Source organism: Pristiophorus japonicus, chromosome 19, assembly GCF_044704955.1.
Source record: "Pristiophorus japonicus isolate sPriJap1 chromosome 19, sPriJap1.hap1, whole genome shotgun sequence".
Classification (NCBI taxonomy): domain Eukaryota; kingdom Metazoa; phylum Chordata; class Chondrichthyes; family Pristiophoridae; genus Pristiophorus; species Pristiophorus japonicus.
In genome coordinates, this window is record NC_091995.1 from 73355730 (window position 1) to 73377072 (window position 21343).

A 21343-nucleotide genomic window follows, 5' to 3' on the forward strand; every position below is an offset into this window, starting at 1 on the left:
AGCCCCAGCCTGTACAGCATTCTGACATCTCTGTGAACTTGTGTCGCAAAACAATTCACTGTGTTTTATTTTTTTTCTGTACATATATACATGTAGAACTGTCACCTATGGAACCTGTGAAAAAGAAAAAGAAATCGGAGAGCCATCAGCCTGACACCGCCATGGGTCTCCTCAAGGCCATAACTTCACCCGTACCTTCCGCCTCAAAGTCTTCCAAAAAAGTTGAGAAACCATTTTCTGCTTTTAGCTCGCCCTCCTATCCTCCTTTTCACACGGAGAGCAAGAAGGAGCACAAGAAAAAGGCCAGCAGTGCCGAGCACGAGGAAACCTCTGAAGACGGGGAGCTCCACAAGTCGAAAAAGCTGAAGCCGCTTTTTGTAAACACGGACGCTGTGTCCGTGCGCGAGGGGGAGGGTTTAAAAATGAAACTCCTCCTCTCGCCCAAGGACAAATCGGGCACGGAGGGCGAGGCGTTTAACTTTGCCGGGACTTCGAGTCTCAAGAAGCCATCCAAGAAGCTGAGCAGGGAGGACCACGGCACTTTCCTGGCCGCCCTCGATGCCCACAGCTTGCCCAAGGCATCGGCTGTTCGCAAAAAGCACAAGTCGGAGCCTCGGGTCAGCGAGAGCTTCGACTCCGAGACGCATTTCTACACCGAAGTCCATGCCAGCAACCTCTCCGAGTACGAGTTCTCTGGTTTGGAGACGCTGGACACTGCGTCATCCTCTGGTGGGGAGCTCGAGGCGGGAGAGCTGGTGATTGACGATTCTTTCCGCGAGATGAAGAAGAAAAAGAAGAAAGACAAAAAGAGCAAGAAGAAGAAGGACAAGGACAAAGAAAAACACAAGGAAAAGAAACACTCCAAGTCCAAGAAGATGCTGCCCCATGCCCCAGGGAAGGCCTCGTCAGCCACCAAGTGCTGTCATCCCCCACAGTCCACTGCTGGGACACCGAGTGCAATAAATGTGCCCCCACCTTCCACGTTCCACATGGAAGGACAGAGTGAGAAAAAGAAGAAAAAGGAAGAAAAGGACAAAGAAAAGGTCGAGAAACCTGAAAAGGTAGGGCTACTTTGAACTTATCTTATCAGGAAACTTCACCGAAACACCAAATATCCAATTCCTTGTCCCAGTTACTCTCAACTTACAACAGAGATGTACTTGCATTTATATAGTGCCTTTCACAACCTCAGGATGTCCCAATGTGCTTTCCAGCCAATGAAGTACTTTTGAAGTGTAGTCACTGTTGTAATGTAGGAAATAATGCCAGCATATAGTGCCCATCCCTAATTGCCCTTGGGAAGGTGGTGGTGAGCTGCCGCCTTGAACCGCAGCAGTCTGTGTGGTGAAGGTGCTCCCACAGTGCTGTTGGGGAGGGAGTTCCAGGATTTTGACCCAATGACGATGAAGGAACGGCGATATATTTCCAAGTCAGGATGGTGTGAGAGACTTGGAGGGGAACTTGGAGGTGGTGGTGTTCCCATGTGCCTGGTGAACTTGTTCTAGGTGGTAGAGGTCGTGGGTTTGGGAGGTGCTGTTGAAGCCTTGGCGAGTTGCCGCAGTGCATCTTGTAGATGGTACACACTACAGCCACGGTGCGCTGGTAGTGGAGGGAGTGAATGTTGAAGGTGGTGGATGGGGTGCCAATCGAGCGGTCTGTTTTGTCCTGGAGAGTGTTGAGCTTCTTGAGCGTGGAGAGTATTCCTTCACACTCCTGACTTGTACCTTGTAGATGGTGCAAAGACTTTGGAGAATCAGGAGGTGAGTCATTCACCGCATAATACCCAGCCTCTGACCTCTTGCAGTCACAGTATTTGTGTGAGTGGTCCAGTTAACTGAGGATCTCAAAAGTTGAGACAGAGTTGGAGACAATCCAATGCAACAGGGAGAGAGAGAGGTTTTTGGAGCAAGGATATGAGGGTAGTTGCCTTGCTGAGAGACTGTGAGCTAGCAGTAATAGAGGGAGGGAATGGTGATGATCCACAGGACTGGGAAAGCAAAGCGGGACAGGCCACAGAAGGCATGCCCTGAGTAAATTATTCATAAGAATAGGAGCAGGAGTTGGCCATTTGGCCTCTTGAGCCTGCTCCACTATTCAATAAGATCATGGCTGATCTGATTTTGGCCTCAACTCCACTTTCCTGCCCACAACCCATGATTCCCCTATCGTTCAAAAATCTGTCTATCTCCGCCTTAAATATGTTCTGTGGTAGAGAATTCCAAAGATGCACGACCCCTCCTCATTTCCGTTTTAAATGGGCGATCCCTTATCCTGAAACTATGCCCGCTTGTTCTAGATTGGTGTGGCAGCCTCGACCTGTGAGGAAAACACCAGGGCAGGTCAGGGCCATAAAAGGCGAGCAGCCCCTGGACAGCGTGGCGGCATACCGCTTCAGGGAGCAGCACAGTAAAGAGGGCGATTGGATTGGACATCACCAAGGTCCAGGTCTGAATGAAGCGTGGGCAGTTACAGCAGGAGCGGCGAGGTCGGGGCGAAGGAGCGGTGAGTGACCATGAAGCCACGTGATCGGGGCCCAGAAGAGGCGAGGCCAGCCCACACTGCGATATGTGTGCGCACTAGGTCCGTACAGCAGATCTGGTCTCCAGTTATCTTGGGTAATCCTTGTCACTGGACCAAGACCGAGCTCTGTCAAGCCCGTTTGGTGGCTGGTGTGCAGCGGCCACCACACATTAAAAAAAATCCACGCACAGGCATCTTCCACACTTTAACATGTAGTTCGGGACCGGGAATATCAGGTCCTTCATCAAAAGACCTGTGAACTCATCCCTTTTTGGTGTGGAAGCAAATCATCCTCGATACGAGGGACCGCCTAAGAAGTACAGTTGTAGCAGGACTTCCCTACTTTTATATTCCATCCTCCTTGCAATAAAGGCCAACATTCAATTTGCCTTCTTAATTACTTGCTGTACCTGCATGCAACTTTTTGTGTTCATGTACAAGGACCCCCAGATCCCACTGTACCGCAGCATAGAAACATAGAAAATAGGAGCAGGAGTAGGCCATTCGGCCCTGCGAGCCTGCACCACCATTCAATAAGATCATGGCTGATCATTCACTTCAGTACCCCTTTCCTGCTTTCTCTCCATATCCCTTGATCCCTTTAGCCGTAAGGGCCATATCTAACTCCCTCTTGAATATATCCAATGAACTGGCATCAACAACTTTCTGCGGCAGGGAATTCCACAGGTTAACAACTCTCTGAGTGAAGAAGTTTCTCCTCATCTCAGTCCTAAATGGGTTACCCCTTATCCTTGGACTATGTCCCCTGGTCTGGACTTCCCCAACATTGGGAACATTCTTCCTGCATCTAACCTGTCCAGTCCTGTCAGAATTTTATATGTTTCGATGAGATCCCCTCTCATCCTTCTGAACTCCAGTGAATACAGGCCCAGTCGATCCAGTCTCTCCTCATATGTCAGTCCAGCCATCCCAGGAATCAGTCTGGTGAATCTTCGCTGCGCTCCCTCAATAGCAAGAACGTCCTTTCTCAAATTAGGAGACCAAAACTGAACATAATATTTCAGGTGTGGCCTCACCAAGGCCCTGTACAACTGCAGTAAGACCTCCCTGCTCCTATACTCAAATCCCCTAGCTATGAAGGCCAACATACCATTTGCCGCCTTCACCGCCTGCTGTACCTGCATGCCAACTTTCAAGACTGATGTACCATGACGCCCAGGTCTCGTTGCACCTCCCCTTTTCCTAATCTGCCGCCTTTCAAATAATATTCTGCCTTTGTGTTTTTGCCACCAAAGTGGATAACCTCACATTTATCCACATTGTAGTGCATCTGCTATGCGTTTGCCCACTCACCTAACCTGTCCAAGTAACCCTGCAGCCTCTTAGCATCCTCCTCACAGCTCACACCGCCACCCGATTTAGTGTCATCTGCAAACTTGGAGATATTACACTCAATTCCTTCATCTAAATCATTGATGTATATTGTAAATAGCTGGGGTCCCAGCACTGAGCCCTGCGGCACCCCACTAGTCACTGCCTGCCATTCTGAAAAGGTCCCGTTTATCCCGACTCTCTGCTTCCTGTCTGCCAACCAGTTCTCTATCCACGTCAGTACATTACCCCCAATACCATGTGCTTTAATTTTGCACACCAATCTCTTGTGTGGGACCTTGTCAAGAGCCTTTTGAAAGTCCAAATACACCACATCCACTGGTTCTCCCTTGTCCACTCTACCAGTTACATCCTCAAAAAATTCTAGGAGATTTGTCAAGCATGATTTCCCTTTCATAAATCCATGCTGACTTGGACCGAACCTGTCACCGCTTTCCAAATGCGCTGCTATTTCATCTTTAATAATTGATTCCAACATTTTCTCCACTTCTGAAGTCAGGCTAATCGGTCTATAATTCCCCGTTTTCTCTTTCCCTCCTTTCTTAAAAAGTGGTGTTACATTAGCTACCCTCCTGTCCATAGGAACTGATCCAGAGTCGTTAGACTATTGGAAAATGATCACCAATGCATCCACTATTTCTGGGGCCACTTCCTTAAGTACTCTGGGATGCAGCCTATCAGGCCCCGGGGATTTATCGGCCTTCAATCCCATCAATTTCCCTAACACAATTTCCCGCCTAATAAGGATTTCCTTCAGTTCCTCCTTCTCGCTAGACCCTCGGTCCCCTAGTATTTCCGGAAGGTTATTTGTGTCTTCCTTCGTGAAGACAGAACCAAAGTATTTTGTAATCTCTCCCCATGTAAAGAATAATTTGCTTTTTTATTTTTCCGACCAAAGTGGATAACTTCACATTTTCCCACATTCACTTGGCTTCCTGTGGGGAGAATGAAGACTCTGAACAGGACCATAACATGGATTATAATAACAAAACAAACATGAAATAGCTGCAGAGGTCGAGGAGTACCTTCACCTCACGGACTGCAGTGGTGCAAGAAGGCGGCTCACCACCAACAACGTCTCCAGGGAAATTAGGGATGGGCAATAAATGCTGGCCTTGCTCGTGAATGAATAAAATAATAATGAGCGATAATTCACCGAGGATGTCAGCAGTGATATTGGTTAGGGCCATTTCAGTGCTGTGACATGGAGGGAAACCTGATTGGAGAGAGAGCAATTTTTGAATTCTGTCTCTTAGTAATTATATTGCCAAGTTTTAGATTTTTTGGCCTTTTTTTCACAAAAAGGATTTGAGGGAAGCAGTGACTTTTAAATAAAAACAGAAAATACTGGAAATCCTCAGCGGGTCAGGCAGCATCTGTGGAGAGAGAAACCGAGTTAACGTTTCAGGTCGACAACCCATCACCAGACTGAAACGTTAACTCTGTTTCTCTCTCCACAGATGCTGCCTGACCTGCTGAGTGTTTCTAGCATTTTCTGTTTTTATTTCAAATTTCAGGCAGCTGCAGTAGCTTGCTTTTGTACAAGTGACTTTTAAATGTTGCCATTTAAAAGCCAAGTGTATTCACGCAAGTTTTAAGAAATGGCACTGGGACAAAATATTGATTAATAAGCGAAAGAGCTGAGCTCTATCTCTTACCAACCCCTCCACTGCCTCTCTGCTTTTTGACTGCTTGTCCGACATCTAATCTTGGATGATGTCCAAGAGAGTGTCAGCTGTGACTCAGTGGGCAGCACCCTCATCTCTGAGTCAGAAGGTTGTGGGTTCAAGTCCCACTCCAGAGACTTGAGCACAAAAAAAATCTAGGCTGACACTCCCAGTGCAGTACTGAGGGAGCGGATGAGTCGTTAAACCGAGGGCCCGTCTGCTCTCTCAGGTGGGCGTAAAAGATTCCCCTGGCACTACTGCAAAGAAGAGCAGGGGGAGTTCTCCCTGGTGTCCTGGTCAATATTTATCCCTCAATCAACATAACAAAATCAGATTATCTGGTCATTATCACATTGCTTGTGCGCACATTGGCTGCCGCGTTTCCTACATTACAACAGTGACTGCACTTCAAAAAGTACTTCATTGGATGTAGAGCACTTTGCGACGTCTGGTGGTTGTGAAAAGCCCGATAAATGAAAGTCTTGAGTAAAGTTTTAGAGGAGCGAATGTCAAATTAAAATTTGACACTGAACCACACAAGGAGATATTAGGACAGGTGACCAAAAGCTTGGTCAAAGAGGTAGCTTTTAAGGAGCGACTTAAAGGAGGAGAAGCGGATCGGTTTAGGGCACTTCGGGCCTAGGTAACTGAAGGCATAGTTGCCAGTGGTGGAGTAAGTTAGAGGTGCTTGAACCAGCAGTGATATTACACTGTAATCCTGTATACAGATGTAGAGTCGGTTGTGGGAGCTTGATTTTACTTGCTCTTGAGAGTGATACAGGTAACACTCATTCAAAGGTGCTGCTGTATGGGTGTCGCCACCAAATAGTGCGATGGAGATGGAGGAGCAAATCTGAAAGCAAATTTTAGAAAACTATAAAAACAATTGAATATAAGAATTAGGAGCAAGAGTCGGCCATTCGGCCCCTCGAGCCTGCTCCGCCATTCAATGAGATCATGGCTGATCTTCGATCGCAACTCCACTTTCCCGCCCGATCCCCATATCCCTTGATTCCCCGAGAGTCCAAAAATCTGTCTCTCTCATCCTTGAATATGCTCAATGACTGAGCATCTACGGTCCTCTGGGGTAGAGAATTCCAAAGATTCACAACCCTCTGAGTGAAGAGATTTGTCCTCCTCTCGGTCCTAAAAGTCCTTATCCGGATGACTGTGCCCCCTAGTTCTATATTCCCCAGCCAGGGGAAACAACCTCTCAGCATCTACTCTGTCAATCCCCCTCAGAATCTTGTATGTTTCAATGAGATCACCTCTCATTCTTCTAATCGCCAGAGAGTACAGGCCCAATCTACTCAATCTCTAACGGTGCTGTTTTTTAAAAAGGCCAAATGGAAACTGGGATAGACGTACCTCCCAATAGCATTCACTGCCTTCCTTTTGTTGAGAGAAAGAAAAGGCAACACATTGCGCCAAATCCCTGTACATGGAGCAACCGCAGGTGGGCCGCAAACACCCCCCAGGCCATATCATGGGTACCAATATCTGGATTGTAATGTGAGACGGTTATCTTGGAGTTTTAGCTCCGTTAGATTTAGGTGTGAGCGAGGGAGAGATCGCTTCATGGAAATAAAAAAAATTTGTTGGGAAAGAAAGAAAGACTTGCATTTCTATAGCGCCTGTCACGAACACTGGACGTCTCAAAGCGCTTTGCAGCTAATGAAGTACTTTTGGAGAGTGGTCACTGTTGTAATGTAGGAAATGCAAGGCCGCATTTATTACCCATCCCTTGATTTCTTTAGAGTCCAAAAATCTATTGATCTCGGCCTTGAATATACTCAATGATTCAGCATCCACAGCCCTCTGGGGAAGAGAATTCCAAAGATTCACCACCCTCTGAGTGAAGAAATTCCTCCTCATCTCAGTCTTAAATGGTCGCATTTAACACTGTCGGCATCTACACTGTCAATCCCCTTCCGAATCTTACATGTTTCAATGCGATCACACTGAGTCGTGATAATTTGGGATTTCAATTATTCTAATATGGACTGCGGGGGTGGGGGAGTGTAAAGGGCAAAGAGGGGGAGTAGACAACTGAAAATGCTGGAAACACTCAGCAGGTCAGGCAGCATTCTGTGGAGAGAGGAACAGAGTTCATGTTTCAGCTCGATGACCTTTTATCAGAACTGGAAAACATTACAGATGTAACGGGTTTTAAGCAAGTGCAGAGGCAGGGAAAGGGCAGAGGAGAGGAAAAAACAAAAAGGAAGGGCTGTGATAGGATGGAAGGTAGGAGAGATGAAATGAACAGCAGAATCATTACCAGCCCCCGCTGCCTGAAAAACGTTGTTGATCAGTGCGTTTCCACCCCAATGAGGAAGGAAGCAGTGCTGGATCTCGTTCTGGTAATGAAGTGGGGCAAGTGGAGCATGTTTCAATGGGCGAGCATTTGGGAAACAGTGATCACAATATCATTAGGTTTAGATTAGTTATTGGCAAAGGACAAGAGGCAGTCAACGGTGAAAATATTCAACTGGAAGAGGGCTAATTTCAGTGAGTTGAAAATGATATTGCCCAGGTGAATTGTAAACTGAGATTGGCAGGTAAAACAGTAAATGAGCAATTGAGGCCTTCAAGGAGGAGATAGTATCAGGCAGTCCCTCGTATCGAGGATGACCTGCTTCCACACCAAAAAGGGATGAGTTTACAGGTGTTTCAGTGAGGGACCTGACATTCCAGGTCCTGAACTACATATCGAAGGGTGGAAGGTGCCTGTGCTTGGATTCTTTTAATGTGGGGTGGCCGTTGCACACCAGCCACCACACGGGCTTGACAGAGCTCGGTCCTGGTCCAGCGGCAAGGATTAACCAAGACGACTGGAGACCAAGCTCTGCTGCACGGACCTAGTGTGCGCACATACTCCTACAGTCTATAGATCGCCGTGTGGGCTGGCCCGTGCTGCCCCTGGGCCTTTGCATCTTCTGGGCCCCGACCGCGATGCTCCTGGGCCCCGATCACTCACCGCTCCTCCGCCACGATCTCGCCCCGCACCGCCGCCACGATCTCTCCCTGCTCCTCCGCTCCTCTGCTGTACTTCGGTTGCAGACTAGACACATTCCCTATGAGTGGGAATGGAAGGGCATCCAAAACTACAGCTCCCTGGCTAACTAAATAAATTGAGATTAAAATGAAATTAATGTCAGGTTCATAATACAGTAGTGAATCAAGCAGAACACCGAGAGTGCAGAGGAAACTGAAAAGGGAAATAAAAGGGACAAAGAGAGTGTATAAAAAGAATAACGGGTAACATAAAAGGGAACAGTAAAGACTTTTATAAACATTTAAAGAATAAAAGGATAGTCAAAGGATGGGTGAGGCCGATTGGGAACTTGTAGAGGCGGAGAGCATGGCTAAGGTACTAAATGGGTACTTTGCATCAGTCTTCATAAAGAAGAGGACGCTGCCAAGATCACTAAAGGAGGAGGGGTAGAGAAATTGGACAGGTTAAAAATAGATAAAGAGGAGATACTGAAAATCGTGTCTGACAAACCTGATTGAGTTCTTCGATCAAATAACGGCTGATGAGTGTCGTGTAGTTGATGTGTACCTGTAGGGTGCAGCATGGGTTCCGCTCCACAAGGGGGAGCCAAAGGGTTGGCAGCTAACTGTACAAACTTCAAATTCCAATTACATCCCTTGGCCTGATCCTTATAAACCCAGCAACGCCACAGGAAAACCATTGCTAGTTGCTTTAAAAATAAAATAGCTATTAGCTACAACTTGCTAACAGATAACTTCTTTGTAATGACCCCATCTGGGCTTCGTGCTGAAACACTTGTTGTTGGGGATGAGTAAATGGAACTTTACTCTGTAGCTAACTATGCAATATCTGATCTGGGAGCATTAGATGCTGAAATGGGGGTATCTGAAATAGGAAACCGTGCCATCCTCTAGCACAAACATCCTTTGGCCTAATGATCATAAAAGCTCGCTCAAAATTAATCAATTAAAATAGCAATGCATCTACACACAGTAATTCATCATGGAAAAGCTGCAGTTTATGTGGTTGAGAGGGGTATCAAAGTGACGAGTATCACTTGAGAGTTAGTTTTGTAATGATACTTTTACTGCATTTTGCTTTTACAGAAAAAAAAGAATATGTCTGCTTATCAACTGTTTTGCAAGGAGTACCGGATTAATATTGTTGCTGAACATCCAGGAATTGGTAAGAGTACTATTTTCGATATGTTGTCAGCGTGCGTGCGTGCGTGTTTTGGTGACGAGTGACTCTTTTCGCTGGTATTTGTCCCTGATAAAGGACATAGGAGGCAGGAAGTTGTTTCTATACTGCCCTGAAGTAGTTATTAAGAGATTAGATGTGGAATATCCCTCCTCACCTCCACAGGAAGTGATTGGCCTCTGTTATCAGCAATTGATCTTTCAATCCATAGAATCTTAGAATGATACCTGTGCAGCATAGAGGAGGCTATTTGGCCCATCGTGCCTGTGCCGGCTCTTTGCAGGAGCTCTCCAGTTAGTCCCCTGCTCTTTCCCCAAAGCCCTGTAAATGTTTTCCTCGTCAAGTATTTATCCAATTCCCCTTTGAATGTTACTATTGAATCTGCTTCCACCACCCTTTCAGGCAGCGCGTTCCACATCACAACAACCCGCTGCCTTAAAAATATCTTCCTCATGTCTCCTCTGGTTCTTTTGCGATTTACCATCAATCTGTTGCATCGTTCAGATCCTTATCAGTATGATGACCATGTTTGTTGTGAAGGAGGATTTTTATTTTGGTGGACTGTGAAAGGTCTCTCTTCTCATTCCTCCCCCCCCCCCCCCCCACCTCATTCTCTCCGGTCTCTCCCCCGCCCCCACCCTCATTCCCTCCGGTCTCCCCAGCCCTCAAACTTTAGCCAAGAGTTCATTAACTCACGCTGAGCCACTGCACAAATGCTGCTCAGGACCGGATGCAATGAGGTTGGTCCATGTTTGACAACCTCCTCGCAGCAGTACACCCAAGATCAGAAGCTCCACACTGTGTGGAAAGAGGGGCCGGGGGGGGTTGCGGGTGGAGAAGGTAAAGACCACGACCCATCAGTGAAGAGGTTTGTGTACATCCGCAATAGCATTGGCACCAGCAATGTGTATTTACTTTGCCTCTCCTCTCCCATTAGTTTGGTAGGAATGGGAGAGACGAAAAATCATATTACCGCAGGTCATAAATTGCCACTAATGAAATGCCGGAAAAATATGAATGAAGAAATAAAACCTTTCAGTACAAGTCAGAGAAGGTGGGGCACTTATTAAAGCTTTTCCTGGACATACAATCCCCAAAGTGCAGAGCAGTGCTTATGTATAGGAGTGTAGCAGTGTTGTGGTTATGTTACCAGACTAGTAATCCAGAGGACTTGACTAATTATGTTAAACTTGCATAAATGTTGTTATACTTGTATCATCATAGGCAGTCCCTCGGAATTTGGAACCTTGGTTAGATCACACTCGTAGTGTGCTCCGTTCTGGTTTCGATAATCACAGAAATGATAGCGGCACTGGTGAAAGTGCAAAAAAGACTTACTAGAATAATACCAGAACTGATAGGTTCTACCTATCAGGAAAGGCTGAACAGGCTGGGCCTTTTTGCTCCAGAAAAGGGAAGCCTGAGGGATGGCCTGATAGAGGTCTTTAAAATTATGAATAGGTTTGATGGGGTAACCGTAGAGAAGATATTTCCACTTGTGGGGGAGACCAAAACTAGAGACCATAATATAAAATGGGTCACCAATAAATCCAGTAAAGAATTCAGGACACACTTTACCCAAAGGGTGGTGAGAATGTGGAACTCGCTGCCACATGGAGTCGTTGAGGCGAATAGTATCAGTGCGTTTAAGGGGAAGCTGGATAAACACATGAGGGAGAAAGGAATAGAAGGACATGCAGATAGGATGAGATGAAGAGGAGTGGGAGACTGTGGAGCGTAAACACTGGCTTAGACCAGTTGGGCCAAATGTCTGTTTGTGTTGTCAGCTCCATGCAATATGTGCATGGGCCTCGAATCCATGGTGCCAAGAGCCACTTGTTCTGAAGTTATGCAAACAATTTATGGGCTACTGACTTTGAAGTGGGACTTCAGGGTGCTGCTTGCTGCTCGTGGGGGCTCAAACTAAAATTTGTCAGTGGGCAGAATAGATACTTGGAAAATCACAACCGTGAGCCCGCATAGTACTACTCCGTCGTGCAGTGCCACTGAGGTATTGAACTTGTCTTGTCAAAATTGAAGCTGTGCTGCTGAGCTGTGGAAACCTTTACCGTGTGATTGATGTCATTCCGATCAAAGTGTTAGTATACAGGCACAGCAAGTAATCAGAAAGGCAAATGGAATGTTGGCCTTTATTGTAAGGGGGATAGGGTATAAAAGCAGAGAAGTCCTGCTGTGACAGTACAGGGTATTGATGAAGGCACCCCTAGAGTACTGTGTACAGTTTTGGTCTCCGTATTTAAGGAACGATATACTTGCATTGGAGGCTGTTGAGAGAAGGTTCACTAGGTTGATTCTGGAGATGAGGGGCTGACATGAGGATCGGTTGAGTCGGTTGGGCCTCTACACGTTGGAGTTCAGACGAATGAGAGGTGATCTTATTGAAACTTATAAGATAATGAGGGGGCTTGACAAGATGGATGCAGAGAGGATATTTCCACTGATGGAGGAAACTAAAACTAGGGGACATAGTCTTTGAATAAGGGGCCGCCCATTTAAAACTGAGATGAGGAGAAATTTTTTCTCAGAGGGTTGTAAATCTGTGGAATCCTCTGTCCAAGAGAGCTGTGGAGGCTGGATCATTGAATATATTTAAGGCGGAGATAGACAGATTTTTGAGCGATAAGGGAGTACAGGGTTATGGGGAGCGGGCAGGGAAGTGGAGCTGAGTCCATGATCAGATCAGCCAGGTCTTATTGAATGACGGAGCAGGCTCGAGGGGCCATATGGCCTACTCCTGCTCCTTTTTCTTATGTTCTTATGAATTATCAGTGACTGGAGAGCATCAATTTAAGATCATCAGCAAAAGAAGAGGTCAGGATAATTTTTGTTACCCAGAGCATTGTTTGGACATGAACGCGTGATGGAAACGTCATAAAGCTTCTAACCGGGAAATGGATAAATACTGGGAGAAAGGAAACATGTAAAAAGGCACGGAGGAATTGCAGGGGAATGGGACTCGATGGCTAGCTCTGTCAGAAAGCCGATACAATCACGATGGGCTGAATGTCCTCCTCCTGTGCAGTTAAATGTTGTGATTGTGTGAATGGCCATTCTGTGCTTTGTTTTAATTATCTGAAAAGTCAAACATGTTAATGTGCAGAGGCTCTTGTATTGTGAGGTGCTGGAGGTTGACTAGCCCCCAGTGATGTAGAAAGGTCGCTTGTGAAAAGTGTGTCTAGAGAAACCCCAGAACTTGATTACGCACTGACGAAGCCACATTAAAAACTTAGTGTAACCAATAAGATGTTTGTGCTTGGTGTCCGATAAACTGCTCAGTGCTGTACTGTACGCTGAATCTGCTGAATCATTCAAAAGGGAATGAGATGGATTACTGATCCAGCAAATATGGGCCTGGAGTTGGGGTGTAAAATTACTATTTAAAAAAGAAAGACAGCTGAGCTCCTGAAAGAAAACTCTGTGTATTGGAGTATCCCGAGTTGAGGATTAATGTGCTACATCATTCAATAAGCTGACAGGACAGTGTCTGCTCAGTCGCATCACCGTGGTTAAATGTAACTGGGGATTCAGCTTCTCGCTGATGGTTGCACTTGTCTTTGCCGCAGATTTCGGTGAGCTGAGCAAGAAGCTGGCTGAGGTATGGAAGCAGCTGCCCGACAAGGAAAAGCAGGTAAGCACAGCCTAGCTTGCTGCGTTGTGTTCAGACCAGCTTGTAGAAACTATCCTGTTACAAGCTGATCACACGCAGTTACTTTGCAGCCAGCTTGGTAATGTTCACGCGGAGATCTAAGCAAAGCAGACGCTCACGTGGACTGGCTTGAAGCTTAGAAGGAATCACATTTTTTATAGTTACATTACTAAAAAGAAAGAACTTGCATTTATATAGTGCCTTTAACATCCTGAGAATGTCCCGAGCGTTTCGCAGCCAGTAATGTACTTTTAGAATGTATTCAGTTATTTTATAACTAAATGTGACAGTTTGAGCACAGCAAGATCCAACAGACTTCAAATCAGATAAAGGCGATGTCAGATTGAAATATGCAACTTGAAACATGCTTTTAGAAACATAGAAAATAGGTGCAGGAGTAGGCCATTCAGCCCTTCGAGCCTGCACCACCATCCAATAAGATCATGCTGATCATTTACCTCAGTACCCCTTTCCTGCTTCCTATTCTTGTGTTGAACAGTCAAAATGAACTGATGCTATGACCCAGCCATTTAAGACATGTTGCACACGAAGTTGGTTTGAAGCTTGACGCTGTCCTAAAGTCATACAGGGACCTTGTCTCATTAATACTTTTGTTTTGTGGGAGGGATGTTGGCCAGTACATTGGAAGAACTCTCTGCTTTTCCTCGAATCGTGTCATTTGATCTTGTGCATCTTGTCAATGCTGACACCATGACAATGCAGCGCTCAATTGTTACTGCCCTGTGGTGTGGGCCTAGATTTATGTGCTCGAATCCTGGAGTGCACCTTGAACCCACGACCTTCGGACAGAGAGGTGAAGATGCTCGACACATTACATCAGTTGGACCTGAAAGTGTGGTGCAAGTGTTAAGAGCATGTGGGCTTCCCCCTCTCCCCGTTGGGGAAGCACCTCCCCAGAACGCCCCAGATAACGTTGGTAACTCGTTTTCTGAGCAATTGCACGCATGAACCGGCATGCGGTCACTCCACCTATTGTGCGGCACTGCAGCCGTTTGGTAAAGGTCCAATACCGAATTACACCCATCTTAGGCAAGATCAGCTCCATTTGTATCAAAGCTAGATTAACCATTTTGAGCTCCGCCCAGTAATACCTCTTGCAGACTAGATAGCTAGCTGGCTTCAAGACAGAAAGCAGAGAGTAGGGGTAAAGGGCAGCTATTCACAATGGCAGAAGGTGGGAAGTGGTGTTCCACAAGGATCAGTGCTGGGATCACTGTTGCTCACAATTTATATTAATGATTTAGACTTTGGAATCAAAAACAGAATTTCTAAATTTGCGGATGACACCAAATTGGGGGGGGGGGGGGTGGGGGGGGGGGCGGCGGGCGGGCGGGCTGGGGTCCGGGCAGGATAGCCAATACTGAAGAAGACTGCAACAAATTACAGGAGGACATTAATAAACTTGCAGAATGGGCATTGATTGGCAAATGAAATTCAACACCGATAAATGTGAGGTATTATATTTTGATAGGAAGAATAGGGACGTCACATATTACTTGGAGGGTGCGAGTCTGGGTGGGGGAGAGGAACAAAGGGCTCTCGAATACATAAATCACTAAAAGTTGTGACACAGGTTAACGAGGCCATATAAAAGCAAACCAAGCACATGGGTTTATTTCTAGAGGGATAGGATTGAAAAGTAGGGAAGTTATGCTAAATTTGTATCGACCTTGTTTAGACCACACTTGAAGTACTGCGTGCAATTCTGGTCATCATATTATAAAAAGGATGTAGAGGCACTGGAGAAGGTGCAGAGAAGATTTACAAAGATGAAACCAAAAATGCGAGGTTATACATATCGGGGAAGAATGAACAGGCTGGGACTCTCTTCTCTTGAAAAGTTAAAGTCTATGGATTGACCAAATAGACGTCTTTAAAATCATGAAAGATTTTGATAGAGTAGATAAAGAGAGTGTTTCCACTTGTGTAGAAGAGCTTAACTAGAGGCCATCAATTTAAGATAGTCACCAAGAAATTAATTGGGGAATTCAGAAGAAACTTCTTTACCCAGAGAGTGTGGAACTCGCTACCACAGGGAGTGGTTGATACGAATATTATAGATGCATTTAAGGGGTTAGATAAGCATACGAGGGAGAAGGGAATAGAGGGTTATGCTGATAGTTAGATGAGAAAAGATTGGAGGAGACTCAAGTTGAGCATAAATGCCGGCATGGACTGGTTGGGCCAAGTGGCCTGTTTCTGTGCAGTATATACCGTGTAATCCTATGTAATTTTTACATAGTATTTACAGCACAGAAACAGGCCATTCGGCCGAACTCTCTTCATCTAACTCTTAGCATAACCTTTTATTCCTTTCTCCCTCATGTGTTTATCTAGCTTCCTCTTAAATGCATCTATGCTATTTATCTCAACTGTTTTAGCAGGTTCCACAATCCCACCATTCTCTGGGTAAAGAAGTTCTTACTGAATGCTTCATTAGTACTTGCCTTGTATTTATGAACCCTAGTTTTGACCTCCCCCACAAGTGAACACCTGTACTCTATCAAACCCCTTCATAATTTTCTTATTGAGAAAGTCAGTCAGATTTTACATAAGAACATAAGAAATAGGAGCAGGGGCAGGCCATTCGGCCTTTGAGCCTGTTCCGCCATTCACGAAGATCACGGTTGATGTCCCACCTGTGACAGAGTCTGTGGCTCTCGTATTGGACTGTTCAGCCACCAAAGAACTCACTTCAGGGCTGGAAGCAAGTCTTCCTCGATTCCGAGGGACTGCCTATGATGATCTACCTCAAATGCACCTTCCTGCACTATCCCCATATCCCTTGATTTCCATAATATTCAAAATCTGTCTTGAATATACTCAACGACTGAGCATCCACAGCCCTTTGGAGTAGAGAATTCCAAAGATTCACCACCCTCTTGAGTGAAGAAATTCCTCCTCATCTCAGTCTTAAATGGCTGACATTTTATTCTGAGACTATGACCCCTGATTCTAGACTCTCCAGCCAGGGGGAAACACCTCCCATCTACCCTGTCAAGCCCTGTAAGAATTTTGTAAGTTTCAATGAGATCACCTCTCATTCTTCTAAAGTCTAGAGAATATAGGCCTAGTCTATTCAATCTCTCCTCATAGATCAATGCTCCCATCCCAGGAATCAGTCTGCTTTAATCATTCCTTGGGTAAGGAGACCAAAACTGTACACAATACCCCAGGTGTGGTCTCACTCAAAGTGTCTATACTCAAATCCTCTTGTAATAAAGGTCAACATACAATTTGCTTTCTTAATTGCTTGCTGTACCTGAAAGTTAACTTTCAGTGATTCATGTAACATAGAAACATAGAAAATAGGTGCAGGAGTAGGCAATTCGGCCCTTCGAGCCTGCACCACCATGCAATATGATCATGGCTGATCATGCACTTCAGTACCCCATTCCTGATTTCTCTCCATACCCCTAGATCCCTTTAGTCTTAAGGGCCACATCTAACTCCCTTTTGAATATATCTAACGAACTGGCCTCAACAACTTTCTGTGGTAGAGAATTCCACAGGATCACAATTCTCTGAATGAAGAAGTTTCTCCTCATCTCGGTCCTAAATGGCTTACCCCTTATCCTTAGACTGTGACCCCTGGTTCTGGACCTCCCCAACATCTGGAACATTCTTCCTGCATCCTGTACAAGTACAGCCAGGTCCCTCTGAACACCAACATTTCCCAATCTCTCACCATTTAAAAAAATACTTTGCTTTTCTATTTTTCCTACCAAAGTGGATAACTTCACATTTCTCCACATTATATTCCATTTGCCATGTTCTATCCCCTTGAAGCCTATTTACATCCTCCTCACAACTTGCATTCCCACCTAGCTAATTTATACATCTTATTCATTAATTACAGAAATAAAGTGCATTTAAAGATGCCCACGGTGGGCAAATGGTAAAGATATTTCAACCTATAAGCTTTGTTTCCGGGTAGATATTAAATAATGTAGCTTCGCAAAAAAAAACACCTATTAACATTGAGCAAAGTTATGTTGCCTAAGCAACCACTTAGTTTCAAGCAAAATCAGCACAAGTCGAACTGCTTGGGTAACATAACTTTGCTTTCGTCACTGTGTGAACGTTGTCAAACTGGCCCTGGGAATGTGAGGCCAGTACACTATGCCCAGTTGGGCTGTCCAGTGCAATTAGGGATGTTCTCCTTCAAATTTGTGTTATCTGGAGAGGAATTTTCCACAATATTTTTTTGCCCTTATTGGGTTTTGTCTGGGTGTTTTTTTGGTTTCCCAGAAAATTAAACGTCTGGGGGGAGATTGCAGGAGGTAGGGGTGGGGTGCCATGGTGCTCCAGCTATCATGGTGTGGAGCAGGCTTGATAGACCGGCTGGTCTTTTCCTGCACGTCCATTTTGGATGTTTGTCGTCTTGTTACTCGAGCACTGTCGGTGTGCGATGGGATTGACTTCGTGTTCAGCATTATGCTTTTAGTGAGCTAGGCAAGGACACATTTAAAGCTACTTTTAAAGACATGATTTATTCTTGAATTTGACGCGCTCCAGGTTTTATGGAAAGTGAGAAGATCTTTATTGCAATTCTAGGTCTGGAAACAGAAGTGCCAATACTTGCAGCACAAGCAGAACAAAGCTGAGGCCATGACAGTGAAGCGGAAACTGACTGATCCATTGGAAGAGACAACTACTAAACAGAAAGGTATTCCTCACCAATGAACACAGTTACATACAAGAATGAATACTACGTGCAGTTTTGGTTTCCATATTTACGGAAGGATATACTTGCTGTGGAGGCAGTTCAGAGAATGTTCACCAGGTTGATTCCGGGGATGAGGGGGTTGACTTATGAGGAAACGTTGAGTAGGTTGGGCCTCTACTCATTGGAATTCAGACGAATGAGAGGTGATCTTATCGAAACGTATAAGATTATGAGGGGGCTTGACAAGGTGGATGTAGAGAGGATGTTTCCACAGAAATTAGGTGCAGGAGTAAGCAATTCGGCCCTTCGAGCCTGAACCGCCATTCAATAAGATCATGGCTGATCATTCAACCTCAGTATCCCTTTCCTGCTTTCTCTCCATACCCCTTGATCCCTTTGGCCACAAGGGCCATATCTAACTCCCTTTTGAATATATCTAACGAACTGGCCTCAACAACTTTCTGCGGTAGAGAATTCCACAGGTCTCTTGAGTGAAGAAGTTTCGCCTCATCTCGGTCCTAAATGGCTTACCCCTTATTCTTAGACTGTGACCCCTGGTTCTGGAACTCCCCAGCAACAGGAACATTCTTCCTGCCTCTAACCTGTCCAATCCCGTCAGAATTTTATATGTTTCTATGGGATCTCCTCTCATTCTTCTAAACTCCAGTGGATACAAGCCCAGTTGATCCAGTCTCTCCTCATATGTCAGTCCTGCCATCCCGGGAATCAGTCTGGTGAACCTTTGCTGTACTTCCTCAATAACAAGAACGTCCTTCCTCAGATTAGGAGACCAAAACTGAACACAATATTCTAGGTGTGGCCTCACCAAGGATCTGTACAACTGCAGTAAGACTTCCCTGCTCCTATACTCAAATCCTCTCGCTATGAAGGCCAACATGCCATTTACCTTCTTCACCGCCTGTTGTACCTGCATGACCAATGCATCCATTATTTCTAGGGCCACTTCCTTAGGCTGCATCCCAGAGCACTTATCAGGCCCTGGGGATTTATTGGCCTTCAATCCCATTAATTTCCCGAACACAATTTCCTGACTAATAAGGATTTCCTTCAGTTCCTCCTTTTCGCTAGACCCTTGAACCCCTAGTATTTCCAGAAGGTTATTTGTGTCTTCCTCAGTGAAGACAGATCCAAAGTATTTGTTCAGTTGGTCTGCCATTTCTTTGTTCCCATTATAAATTCACCTGACTCTTGACTGCAAAGGACTACGTTGGTCTTCACTAATCTTTTTCTCTTCACACATCTATAGAAGTTTTTGCAGTCAGTTTTTATGTTCCCTGCAAGCTTCCTCTCGTACTCTATTTTCTCCCTCCTAATTAGACCCTTTGTCATCCTCTGCTGAATTCTAAATTTCTCCCAGTCCTCAGGTTTGCTGCTTTTTCTGGCCAATTTATATGCCTCTTCCTTGGATTTAACACTATCCTTAATTTCCCTTGTTAGCCACAGTTGAGCTACTTTCCCCGTTTTATTTTTACTCCAGACAGGGATGTACAATTGTTGAAGTTCATCCATGTGATCTATAAATGTCTGCCATTGCCTATCCACTGTCAACCCTTTAAGTATCATTTGCCAGTCTATCCTAGTCAATTCATGTTTCATTCCATCAAAGTTACCTTTCCTTAAATTCAGGATCCTAGTCTCTGAATTAACACTGACACTGGTGGGGAAGACTAGAACTAGAGGGCATGATCTTAGAATAAGGGGCCACCCATTTAGAACTGAGATAAGGAGAAATTTCTTCTCTGAGGGTTGTGAATCGAACTCGCTGCCTCGGAGCGCTGTGGAAGCTGGGACATTAAATAAATTTAAGACAGAAATAGACAGTTTCTTAAACGATAAGGGGTTATGGGGAGCGGGCAGGGAAGTGGAGCTGAGTCCATGATCAGATCAGCCATGATCTTATTGAATGGTGGAGCAGGCTCGAGGGGTCTTATGGCCTACTCCTGCTCCCATTTCTTACGTTCTTATGTAATGACAGACAGGAACAGACCCATTGGCCCATCCAGACTGTCCCACACAACTGCAATGCCTTGTACATCACAATATATCCACCACACCCCCCCCCCACCCCACCCGGAAACCTCCTGGGAGAGGCAATAAAACACACAAACCCCAAACCAATTAGGGGGAAATAATCCGTAAAATTCTCCTTCGACCTCCTGACGCAATCAAAACTAGTCCAGGAGATCACTCTGTCCCTGATCATTCTATGCACTGTCGACCTTTTTATATCAGGTGATCTCCGCCCCAGCCAGAAACTGATCCAGCTCTCGCTTGAACATAAGAAATTCACAAGAAATAGGAGCAGGAGTAGGCCATTTGGCCTCTCGAGCCTGCTCCGAAGCAGTTCAGCGAATCAACATCCACCGCATGAGACGTTAGCCTGTTCCAGAGGGCCACTATTATATTGGAAAAAAAACACTACCTGACATCTAACCTATATCTGGGCTTATATAACATGAGATTGTGGCCCCCTGGTCCTCCCTAATCTATTTAGTTGAAACAAACTCTTTATTCCCTTCATTATCTTATAAACTTCGATCAGATCACCCCCGAAGCCTACGCTTCTGTAAAGTGTAGAGTCCCAGCATCTGAGGGAACGTCTGGCCAACATGGCCACATCATCATTCAGCTCCTGAATTCCCTGCAGTATCTACCTTCTGTTAGAGGTGATCTCCGCCTCAGCCAGAAACAGGTCCAGCTCTTATGCGGTACTTTATCAAAAGCCGTCTGGAAGTCTAGGTACACAATGTCTACCAGGTTTCCCCTCATCCAATTCTTCAAAAGTACAAAGAAGACAGGGCCTCCTTTTTATGAAGCCATGTTGGGTGTCCCTGACCTGTCCTTTTCTGCCTAAGTGGTCAAATATTGCATCCCAATGATTCCCTCAAGCATCTTCCCTATTCCTGAGGTCAAACAATGGGCCTATAGCTACCTCGCTCCATCTTACCTCTTTTTTTTAAAGATTGGAACTACATTAGCCTCCTTCCACACCATGGGACCCCAGCGTGCTATTAAACACAACCAAACACTCGCTGAACCTCCGCCACGATCACCCACCAAATCTCAGCTACGATCCCTCATCGTTTCGCCACCCCGATCACTCATCGCAAGTCCGCCACGACCTTCCTGCTCCTCTGCTGTACCAGGGACCCGCCGATGTCCCTGCCCACGCTCCAAATGGCGACTTGGGTCCCACCTGGATGCCGTTGCACATTTCTGTCAACTTGCGC

At 45.5% G+C, this 21343-nt stretch overlaps 1 protein-coding gene across 4 annotated transcripts in view; it reads left to right on the forward strand.

Moving 5' to 3' along the window:
• Window positions 1-21343, forward strand: part of hmgxb4a (HMG box domain containing 4a) — a 60503-nt gene that overhangs the window by 21380 nt on the left and 17780 nt on the right. For all 4 annotated transcript variants that reach the window (XM_070861593.1, XM_070861595.1, XM_070861596.1 and 1 more), the window contains 4 exons: window positions 97-1061; window positions 9642-9720; window positions 13320-13384; window positions 17981-18092. In XM_070861593.1, coding sequence (XP_070717694.1) covers window positions 97-1061; window positions 9642-9720; window positions 13320-13384; window positions 17981-18092 — 1221 coding nt within the window. The remainder of the gene's footprint in view (window positions 1-96; window positions 1062-9641; window positions 9721-13319; window positions 13385-17980; window positions 18093-21343) is intronic.